Source organism: Oreochromis niloticus, linkage group LG20, assembly GCF_001858045.2.
Source record: "Oreochromis niloticus isolate F11D_XX linkage group LG20, O_niloticus_UMD_NMBU, whole genome shotgun sequence".
In the NCBI taxonomy this organism is placed as follows: Eukaryota; Metazoa; Chordata; class Actinopteri; order Cichliformes; family Cichlidae; genus Oreochromis; species Oreochromis niloticus.
The window spans coordinates 23,218,640-23,230,514 of record NC_031984.2 but is presented as its reverse complement, the minus strand read 5'-3'; the positions used below and the strand labels follow the sequence as shown (position 1 = coordinate 23,230,514).

Sequence of the window (11,875 nt, the reverse complement as noted above, 5' to 3'; positions counted from 1 at the left end):
TTTGGAACAAACATGTAGGGACCTCTGGATGAGTCACTGTGTATAACAACAGTGCACAAACTTAATATTTAATTCCGAACTGCTGCTAATGTATTCAGAAATTGAAAAAGGGAATATGGGAAAATCTGAGAGTTTCCGTGTTTGAATCTGAATGCCAAAAAACTGACCAACAACAAATGTTTTATTGTATAAATTCAGTGCAAATTACACAAGTAGTGAGATGATTTTAAAACTGATTTTTTTGATATGAATAATTGTTTCAGAATTGTACATATTGTGTAAGATCTCAGCAATTAAATGTCTGTTCTGACATGAACCTTGGGTTTGCTAACAGGTTTACAACATTCTTTCCATTGCAGGAGGACGATGCAATGTTTTTGCCTCTAAAAGTGCAGCTCTCTTGACAAAACGCAGACACTGGAAATCTTTAATTATGTCTGCATTTGGCGAATTGGTGTAGAGGCTCCAGGTTGCTAGGTACAAAACAAGCAAAAACATTGCATCACAAAGGTTTGAGCAAATGCCCTTGATCATTTTTGTGTTCCATAACATTTTGACAGTGTTAAGAAATGGATCCCAAAAAGATGTAATTCACTAATGTTCAAAATGATGTATATATATCCCTTTTTTTTTTTTTTTTAGATTAAAATAAAGACGAGTCATTATCCAGAACAAGTGAAAATGTGTCTTTTTTCTTTTAACTGTATCTGTGCATCTATTTTTTTTATCCACTCTCAATAATACTGTACAGCATATGGAAAATTTTGCATTTGATTGTATATTTTCATCATTGTGGGGCGGCACAAATATCCTTATTAAAGCGCAGATCTCCAAGCAGAGCGATGGGCAGGGCTTAGTACTGTGACTCCGCAGAGCCAGGATGTGGGACTGTGTGGAGTATCTTCACCAGTTGCAGCAGGGCCTGGATGGGCTCTGTCAGGTCATGGTCTGGTATCAGCTGGCTGGCCTGCAAGGCTGTGCTGCCAAATCCCTGCGCCTGGCACACAGAAACAAACACAGCAACTGCAGCTGTTAAACCCTCCAGAGAGAGTAAATCTGCCTTATATAATGATATCACTGAAATTGGACCGCAACCCAGTTGACTTATTTACCCCACTTTACCCTTTAGTAAGCTGGTCTGCTTGGCTGTTATGTTATCCTTAATAATTAGGAACGTTTTGAGCAGCATTCATAAAAATAGCTGCAATTTGTTAATAGGAGTTTCAGTATTATATAGCCAGGTCAATAACACTTTTTTTGGGTAATTTTGCTTCCATTCACTAGCACAGTGACTTTTAAAGCAAACAATGAAGAAGTGACTGTGGTGCAGACTTTCAGCATTAAATTGAGGGGTTTATCCCAAGTACTGCATTCACTGTTTTAATGGAATTGTAGCCATTTTTATACCCAGTCCCCCATTTCCAGAGCCTCAGTAACTGGACAAATGACTGACAAACAGTTTCATGCCTGGGTGAGGCTTGTGTTCTTTCATGTTTTCTGGATCTAAATATCTGAGGTTGATTTTCTGATTTTTCTGAAAATAATTAAATAAAAATTAAAAAATATATAAAAGTAGATAGATGAAACCAAGATAAACCAGAATGATGAGAGGAGAGAATTATGGAAAAAGATGGAAACAGCTCGTGACCTGAAGCATACCACATCGTCTGTCAAACACAGTGTAGGTGATGTCATGGCATGGGCATGTATGGCTGCCAGTGGAACCATGTGGCTGCTGATAGAAGGAGCAGGATGAATTGTGAAGTATATTTGCCCATACTCTCTGCTTAGATTCAGCCAAATGCTGCAAAACCAATCAGACAGCTCACAATGGATAATGACCCCAAAGCAAACTGCAAAAGGAACTCAAAGAAATTAGATATTACTTGGTGGCCAAGTCAAGTCACCTAATTTAAACCAAACAGCAAGCGTTTCGGTTAAAAATGTGTCCTTATCCAAAAACCTGGACATAACTGCATCTACCCACAGCTCCCTTGGTACCATATACAAAGCTGATAAGACTACAGATAGGCTCTTTTATCTAATGTTCAGAGAAACTACTTATATTTTCCTCAGAATAATAATGCATCCAAATCGTGATAACTGTCTGTTCTTACACTGATGTACTTTTATAAGTACAGCACTAAGACAAAAACCCAGAGACCTGTAACATTAACATTACTTTACACAATACCAACTGTGAAACAGTATCACTTTGTAGTGAATACAAGGGTACCATGGCACATGTGCACCCACACACCCACACACACATATATATATATATGGTTGGTGTAGCTGTTGATTGAGTAAAAGAATATCTAAGTGCACTGGATCTTGCCCTGCCTATAAGCCACCAAATAAAAATAAACGCTGTGAAAAAAAAAATCCACATGTGTATCATTGCTCCATGCTTTATCTTATGTTTACTTGACCTTAGAAGTAGGATCCCATCAGATTCGTACCAGCCTGATACATAACGTGCTTTGCTGTTTGCTGTGCAGATAGACCCCTATGGCTTTATCTGCCTTGTCGCCTGACATCTCAAAGTTAGAACTGACACACACAAAGAGCTGCCACTTTAAGAAGAGACGGGCAATCAAGGCCGCAGTCAGAGCGTTGAGACAGTCCCATCAGCTAGTCCTAAATCCCACCTTATCGTGAGACTTAGCAGTAGACAAATAGAGATAATCCCATCTTCAGACAACACAAGTAGGAAATAGGGAAATGGGGAAATGGGTCACGGTGGCAAACTAAACTTCTAATACCTCACCAGGTGGCTCACCTTGAGGAAGTCTCCTCCTAGGAACGACAACATGGCCAGGCAGTGGGCCACCACTGCAATCCGTGCTGGGTCTTTTCTGGTGTCTTTCTGCTCAAACTCCAACATAGTTCTCAACATCTCATCCACTTCAACTCGCTCGGCTTTGTCTGATTGAAAGGCATGGACACAAAAAAAAGCATGTCGTCTAGTTTATTGTGGTCTCAAACATGTTTTACCACCTCAAACAATGAAAGAAAGCAAGTGACATGCATGTGTTCAAGTTTGATCAAAACAAACGCCTGTCTGTATGTCTGTGTTGTCCCTTGTAAACATCCCAGATAGCATGGGAAACTGTTTTGCTGACAGGCTTAGCATTATATGTAGGGCAGCAGCTGTGATACTGGGCAGTGGCATGGATGCTGCACAGCCACAGTAGTGTCAGCAGTGGTCTCTAGTCAGCTCTAAGCAAGCTTGCGTAAATCTGGGGTTTAGCTTTCAGATTGCACAGCAAGACACACTCCAAATATAGAAGTGATGACCTTATTTTTTCAGTGATACTCCAGTGGAGCTGTTGGCTGTTGACAGTTTGGAGCATGAATGATGGACTGGTGATGTTATTGTCTGATTCTGCTGAACTGCTGAATTGACTAGATTGGTTTTATAACCTTTTTATACCATATATACAAAACATATATGCAGAGTGGCTGCAACAAACCATAAAAGGAGTCCACCGGTGGATTTTGGATGCTTTCTTTGCGAGTCTCGAGAAGTCTGGTCAGGTGACAGTGCCAAATACGTGCCACCTACAATATGAGCAAAAGAGTATGAGTAAAAGGCATAGAAGATAAATTTAGTCTCAAGGGCAATTAGAACATAACTAACCTCAGAGTACAAGGAACGAACAGTGGGCATCTTCCCCTGCTTGGTAAACACATCAGCCATGAGAAAGTAGCCCCGAGAGGTGACTGTGCTATCCAGACCATACTCCTCAGTAGCAAAGTAGATCTGGGGAAATCAAGTTATATACATACTGATGCATACGACACAAAACATGTGCAAAGTGCTTATTGTTGCATTCTCTGTTAAAATGATCTCACGCTGCTTAAGTAATGTTGAGATCCAGGTTTTGGGGAGGCCAGTCCGTAACTGATCTTGTTCCATTGTTTGTTGTTCTAACCAGGTTTGCTTTTACTGCACTTTCAGTGTGTTTGAGCATCAATGTCATGCTGATAAACCAATCAGACACTTTCCAGATGCTTTTGAATGGTGGTATTTGACTGCTATCATTATTTCAATCAATTTTGACAAGATCCAAATCATCACTCCACCATGTTTTACAGATGGCTGTAGACACTCCTCAGGCTTTTCTCACTGTTTCCCTTCCTTAAAAAATTCTGCTTGTCAGCCTTCAACTGCAACTATTTTTGATGGTTAATAAACTGTAGATGGATCAACTCAAGGGCCAGATGGTTCTCTTAGGTTATGTGACAAGTAGATCGTTTTTCTAGGCCACTTCTTCTTTTGAGTTCCCCTTTTCCAGTTTCCTCATTTTTCTTTTAGGACACACAGCACACCAGGACAAGATATGCCAAGTTTTCAGCTCTTCAGAAATCACTTTGTTAGTGCAAAAATACTATTTTGTACCTCCCACATTGTGCTGTCTTTGGCGTTTTGCATAGCTTCAAAAATGATGTGCTTTTGTGAAGTACCTGAACAATGAAATTGGCTCTTTGCTAAGTTGTCTGCTTTGTGTAGACATAACACCGGTTCATATCTTTGAGTTAGGTGCCATTGTTATGCTTGAATGATTCACGGGTCAATGTTAAATGGCTTAACAAACAAGCAAAAAACCCTCATTCTTGTGAGAAGAGTCAGGTACAAGGACTGGATTAAAATGAGTAAAAAGAAAACCTTGAAAACTATTGCTCAACACCCCTTTAAAATCCCAAGAAACTCTAATTCAATACACAATACTGTATCGTACTCAAAAAAACATGCTCGAGCAATAAACAAGCCGTTATGGATTTCATTTGGTCAGCAAATTGCTTCTGCTCCTCACAATATCAATAAAGTTATGAAACCGGTAATGTGCTAATTATGACACAGACATCATTTGCAAAGTTATGCAACGCAGTCTCCAGGTCTCCGGTCGCCACATGGAGGCGGCCCAGGCTCCTGTGGAGCTGGTGGTGGATTGTGAGACCACATTTTGGACTCTTCAACACTGCCCACTCTGCCTGGGACAGGAAATCTGCCACAAGGTCTAGATTACCCAAACCTGGAGATGCACACACACACACACACACATGGTCATGCATGAAACATCACACGATAAGAGAACATTTGAACTGAGAAGCCATTTTGTGCTTGTTTCTCACCCATGTTGGCTTCAGCCAGCAGCAGGTAGGCAGGGACCAGCTGGACGGTGTTAGGGCCATGAACGTCTATGGAACAGCGCAGGCAGAGTTGAGCAGCAGGCAGAGCCTCTTGGTGTTTTCCCTCAGATAGCTTGCTTTGAGCCACCAACCTGCAAATCTCAATAAGCTCTGCCTATATAAGAAATCAAATCCAAGATAGGCATCAAATTAAAATATCTTATTTCCTCTTAAAATAAAACACTATCTCAGTTGTCTATACACTAATGCCTCTATTTGACTGTTCCGCTCAGCTGTAACACATATTTTTTCCAGAATCTATATTTCCAAAATTAGGAGCTACAACCTAGACCTGGACCTTGTGCACCATAATGACAAATCATATAAAGAAAAAGGGAAAATAAACCATTCAAGGAATAATAATATAGTCCTTTTTTGTATCTTCTTTGACAGTAAATGCAACCTAGACTCAAACTTCAAAATTTCATATTTTTTTTCTCCTAATATGTGGTGCCAGTGATTTCCACGCATCCTCACCTTTTTAATTTGTGTTTCAGTGTGACTGGTCTGTTGGAGACTGCGGAGTGTCAGGGCGCGGATGGGAACAAGAAGCTGACAAATTCTCTTGTGGATCCCCACCCAGTCAGCCTGCTGGTGCTCTGCAGCACTGGGTGTTTTAAAAACCACAGGTCATACGGTCATATTTATATTCTCTTAAGCCACTTCAGGACTTTGTGAGAAGCATTTTTATGCATAATAAATCTCCCCCATGCACACTGAGGCTGATGTTTTCCTGGCAATGAAGCTACTGATAAAGAATCACGATTTATGACATAAGCTGAGCTGCAGCTCATACTTGTTGAGAATGATTTAAACATATGGATCAGGCTCACCTCTCTTGTCCAGACAGATACTATTATGTGTGCTTGACTGTAAAAATCTCTCTGTGCAGTAACAGCTTGTTTGGATTCTGCTAACATTTTCAGGGCAGAGTCTCTCTGATTCAGGAGCGATATCATCTGAGTACACAGAGGGCATACTAAATTATATGCCATTACATAACTGGTCTGTAATTTTGTTCATCTGGCTCTCCTCTTCTGCACACTTGTGTGGAAACTGTCCTGCTTTTCAGCTGGGGTTTTCCCCCCTACTGTGAAAAATGTGCGCTCATTCCAGTGTACTTGTGGTTATATGGTCTTCAGTGTGAAGCAGCGAGCTGGACCTAGAAATCTGACCATGTCATATCAACAGTAGCACTGACACAGCTTGTGCTTGTGAGAGTACAGAGACAGACAGAAAGGCACACACAGAGATAAACACAAATCAAGTGGTCTCTTCAGGATGTACTCTCTTGTCCCCGCTGAGCTTTCTATGCAAAATACACCAAACAATCACCACACACATAACTCGCATGCCAAAGTAGGATGACTTAAGACTAAACCATTTTAACCTAAAGCCCTATTCTGACCCAGTTGTATTACTCTGGCTCAATCCATGACTGGGAATAGCTCAGTATGTTTGCTTCACGTGTAATTAAAGACTTTAAGAATCCTGAGAACCTGATTCTTATTGTCTGATATATATATGTGTATCTATATTTATATCTATGTTTTTTTTTAAGTAAAACCAAAAATTGTGCCTCTCATTCACCCATTTTAAAGGCTGAAAGGATGGCAGCCACAATAAGTGTCTGTAAGCTGCCTGAGACTGGCTTTAGTTGCTCATCCCTTTCCATAAATCCCCACAGGGAGTGATCTCGCCACATGCTCCTCTTCACTACCCACAGTGTGTGCCAACGGGGAAACTGACTAGCACCATGTTATGGTCTGGAACCGCATATAAAACAGTGTCAAAGAAGGTAACATCGGGTTTACATAAAAGCTGAAGCTCAGCAAATTATATTATGAAAACAACACGCAGGCAACAGAACAAAAATAAGCGTTGTGGTAATGTATTTTCCAGCTGTTCCGCTCCCTCCTCATGACAATCACACTAAAACGCCCTCCTTACCAACGTGTTATGTATGTGTGAGCGTGGGAGGGGGAAAAAACATGGCGAACGCTGCCACCTAGCGTCCAACCCGTAAACACGGTTCTGACCAAACCATATAAACTAAACACAATACATGCCTTTTTAAAAATATATATATACATATATATATATATATATATATATATATATATAAATAACGGGTCAGTCGTTAGCACGGGCATAGCCCTGATAAACTGAGCTTACCAGTAAAAAGTGACTCGACACTTGCTACATTGCAGGCGGGCTTCTCTTTGGCAAAGCTCGCAGAACTTTTCCGCTCCTTTGGGCAAGGCAAAAGGAATTATCGCGGACCCTTGAGATTCAGCTTCCATTATTGCTACGAAGCTCGTTTACGAGTCGGTATGAGCTTAATTTTGCAACATAAAAAGTAGCTTTTAAGCTATTAGCTTCCAAAGCTAGTACCAATTAGGTTTCCCTGTTTAGTTTATGGTTGACATGGCAACAGCCTCAGCAGTTTCCCTCCCTGATGTAAAGCTGGTTTGAAAACATAATAGAGACTTAAAGCTTTGTGGTTTTGTCCGATATTTATTAAGAATATATATTTATACATAAAAAATATTAGGGGAATAGGCAAATTAAAAGAAATTCAAATGTCTCTTAATAAGGCCAGTGTCACTTACTTATGGATTACTTTATGTGGTTGGCACATGACAGTGAACAGTAACAGTGAATAACAAAATACTTTTTGCAGTGAAAATGTCTCAAAATAGGCAAGCATTAAACCTTTTATATCCTAAGTTTTTTTTCCTCTCAGCATACATGTCTACACAAATAAAAACATCAGCAACATTTTAAGAAACATAACATAGGCACGTGCCTCTTTCCAACAATAGATGGGGTTGACATTGTGTTCCTTTTTTAGATCACTACTTCTTGCGCAGATGGATGTATAAGACGCCACTACACAGCAACAATGGGACACACACCCAAGCCAGGATGAAGCAGTAGCCAAAGTGTCCTGTCAGCTTCTTTTCAAGGATTTCCTTGTTGTGTATTGCGTAGATGAGCGCTGCAGAAAAGGCTGTCAGGCCTAAAACACATACACAAAAAAACATAGACACAATAATAGTTGGTTAATGGGATAGATAGTAGAAACGTTTGTAGTGTTAGTACCTACTAATTAGGTCACATAAAGTATAGTGGGAGCAACAACAGCATATACTTTGGATGACCAACACAGATCCATGTCATTCACATTTTATCAGGAGTAGTGGTTACTGCCTCAAAGAAGACATTTAAAAACAGGGGTGATCTCAAATATTTCAGGTGACATGTTTAAAAAAATAAATGCACATATTCTAAATGACAGTGGAGAGGCAGATCTGGGGATCTCTGCTTAGACTCCCGCCCCTGCTTTCCAGATATTTTTATTTTTAATAGTATAAGTCATATGATTACAAAAAAGAAACATTAGCATTAATCTACCAGTTAAGTTTCCACAAGCAACTTATATGTAGCAGTTTTGAGTAGCATAATAATAAGCACTATTTAATTTGTCATCCTTTTCAAATGTCCTAATGACACAGTGGCACTATATTTTGCAAGCTGCTTCACTCCACTGTTACCTCCAAAGATTTGACACAGTCCAGTGAAGTAGAAGAGACCGCCCCTAGACATGGTGAACAGCAGACCCAGGAACACCAGGAAGGAGACCGATGAGAAGACGACCGAGAGAACCATTAAGACCTGCACTGCCTGGAGCCATTCTGAAGAAGTAAACCATTCCCTGAGTCACATTTTTACCTTGAGGGAGAGCTATTTCATTTTACAGCGACAAAAACTTACGAGTTTCAGTGTTGGGTGAACACAGCCAGCTTTCTGTGGAGTTGTCATACCTGCAGCTGTGCCATAGGTCTGAGTTTTCCATCCCTTCCCACACCCACCAAGACTTAAAAAAGAGATCAGACATTACACACAGAGTCAGCTATGTCACACATACGAAAAATAAACACTCACCACTTCCTAAAGTTGACTGTTACCTTCTCCATGGTTGCAATAATCAGTATTGCCAGCGTGATGAGATGCAGCAGGGTGACAAACATCAGCAGGTACGGCATTTTTAATTACCTGCCAAAATCAAACACGACATTTTTTTAGGTTTCCTGAGCCACTGGCATCCGGCGCAGTAAAGGAAATTGTGTGTGAAGCTTTTAATGTGTTTGTTGGTTCCACAGTGAAAGCCAGTGTTGGGCACCTTTCCTGTTTTTGAAACTTTAAATGGAAAAATCTGAGGAGCTGAACAGAGATTTTTCTGTGTTACATAAGACCACAGAGAAGTTATTTCTAAAACTTCTCTTTGACTGGGCATGTGTGTTTACAGCCTACAGCAGCAAAATAACCTGTGGACCCAGTGAAATCTAAGTAGCGCCAAAATAATTACTCAGTTAACCTCTCTGCTCTTCTGAAGGCTTCTTTCATCATGAAAAGATTAATGGTCTGAAATTAATCCACATTTAAATGCGGATTGAATCCAAATCTACTTGTAAACTTCAAAATCAGTCTTAGGGGGAAAAAAGTGTTTTACAAAGATTTGACATTGTACTTTAGTGTACAAAACTGCTAAACTGGCTGTCATAGCAGCTAATAGTTAAGAGTCCTTTTAATTTCATAATAAATATAAATTCAAAGAGACAAAAAGCAGAGGAGGAGGAAGAAGGAGGCTTACAGGAAAAGAAGAAACAGGAAAAAATTGCCTGTAAAGATCTTTATCTGAAGGAGAGGACAATTTGGATGGGCGGTGGAGTCACAATTACTCTCAAATTATGTCATTCCGCTTGAGTTCACCCATCACATTAAAGTGCAAAGAAAAAATCAACTGAAAATGATCATTTTTGTGTGAGAAACCTCAAATACAGATATTACAGTAACACAGTGTGTGATACAATCACTGCCTTTAGCCAGGCTGATAAATGACGTGGTCTACAAATTGTTAAATGTTATGTTGTTGGTACCTTGTTAAATCACTTGATTTAACAAGATATTTAGAGAAGTTGCTTCAAAATTCAAAGAAAGCTGTACTTACCCTGGATGTGGCTTATTCACTTGAACTAGATCTCAGCAGCTTAGCAGCAGCTTCCCCGCTCTACACTATAGTAGCCCCTCTTGGTGGTCCACTCTTTTCTCGCTTAGCCACACCCCCTTTATTTTGGTCACTTACTCCCAAAGTTTCCAGGGTGAACGCCCATTTCCTCTCTGCAGCACAGAGCTCCCTTTTGCCCTGACTCGTCACCATCCAAAAAAAAGTCTCAAGTGAGACCCGCCTATATGCAGTGGAGACACATAAAACCACATGAAAAGATTTCTTCAGTAAACAGCCCACTTAAAGTGCTCTCCGGTGTACGTGCTGCCCTACCTCACTCATTCATGTTGGTGTAGACATGAAAAATAAACACTCAGTTGCAACATAGCCAGTAGAGACTGCGCTTGTCGCACATAGAAAACGTGGGGTTTATAAAACAAATGGCATAGACTGTTCAGGCATTTATATTAATATGAAAACACTGTTTAGAGCAAGGGTGTCAAACATAAGGCCACGGGAGCCAAAGCTAACTCAAATCCAGCCCACGGCATGAGTTTGGAAAATGTGAAGGAAGGCATCAGTTTTGACCTTTAAACTATATTTTCTTAATTTTTCTACATTCATACTACAAAAAAGTATTTAAGTAATAGAAAAACAATTAGGTTTGACAGGATTTTTTTCAGTTAACTACTATATAAATTTCAGGGGGTTTTTTAGCAAGAAAAAAATTGTTGTGACTTAGCAGAAATCTGTTTTCTGGGCAGATAGCTACCAGAGCCTTTCCTGCAAGTGTGCAAATTTATTTATTACAACTTCAGCCAACTTTTGTAATAAAAGTTTTTATTACAGCTTTTCACAGTTTCACAGTTTCACAGGGAGAGAGCAGAGTTGTTGGGGAGTGTTTGTAGACAAGTTATTGTCTTCTGTGCAAAACCTGGGGGACTGCAGCAATCTGCTACCGACCACAGTAATGTCGTGGAGGTTTTACAGATACCTCTTTGTGACTAATTTCAACTTGCAACTGCCCTCTGGCAACCATTGTCAGCCAGGCTGGGAATATAGATTTATCCATCACCATGGGGCCTTATTAATTTACCGTGGGGCTCAGGTGGTAGAGCGGGTCGTCTATCGATCGTAATAGCGGTGGATCTGACTGTGACCCAGTCCAGCTGTTGATAAGTAGAGCCAGGTGTTGCCTATCAAACGCACTTGATTTAAGAGATCATCAGCAACTATGACAGCTCTATAAAAGCTGAAGTTTTGGCAGCATTCAGCTGCATGCCAATACAATGTCAGCACAATGCCACAATATTCCCAGGAGTGGACATTCCAGCAAAATTCACCCCAAGGTCAAACCATGCAATGCTTAGGGAAATTCCACAAAACCCAAGAGCTGCATCTGAGACTCTACAGGCCACAAAAAGACTTTAAAAGTTGAAGTTCATGACAGGACAATTAGAAAAAGACTGAACAAGTATGGCTGTTTGGAAGTTTAAAAGTGCTGCCAAGAGAAAAGTTTCTTCTCTCTCTAAAAAACCCCCCTAAAACAAAACATAGCAACACGGCTTAGGTTTGCAAGGTTGCACCCAAACAAATCCCAGCACTTCCCCAGGCCTACAGTTTGTGGAAGTTTGTGGTATTTTCCCCAACAGATTTGTATAGATTTGG

At 40.3% G+C, this 11,875-nt stretch overlaps 2 protein-coding genes across 2 annotated transcripts; both read right to left on the bottom strand.

Moving 5' to 3' along the window:
* Positions 1-163: 163 nt before the first annotated feature.
* zmynd12 (zinc finger, MYND-type containing 12) lies at positions 164-7,639 on the bottom strand. Its single transcript, XM_003444883.5, has 8 exons — positions 7,372-7,639; positions 5,674-5,803; positions 5,140-5,311; positions 4,870-5,039; positions 3,644-3,766; positions 3,477-3,564; positions 2,783-2,928; positions 164-997 (listed from the first exon to the last, which is right to left on the bottom strand). Exons 1-8 carry the CDS (start codon positions 7,497-7,499, stop codon positions 854-856), a joined length of 1,101 nt encoding a protein of 366 aa, XP_003444931.1. The 5' UTR covers positions 7,500-7,639; the 3' UTR covers positions 164-853.
* A 165-nt stretch (positions 7,640-7,804) lies between these two features.
* On the bottom strand, positions 7,805-10,355 carry emp3b (epithelial membrane protein 3b (MAM blood group)). Its single transcript, XM_003444793.4, has 5 exons — positions 10,211-10,355; positions 9,168-9,255; positions 8,974-9,076; positions 8,754-8,894; positions 7,805-8,218 (listed from the first exon to the last, which is right to left on the bottom strand). Exons 2-5 carry the CDS (start codon positions 9,243-9,245, stop codon positions 8,055-8,057), a joined length of 486 nt encoding a protein of 161 aa, XP_003444841.1. The 5' UTR covers positions 9,246-9,255; positions 10,211-10,355; the 3' UTR covers positions 7,805-8,054.
* Between the last annotated feature and the right edge of the window lie 1,520 nt (positions 10,356-11,875).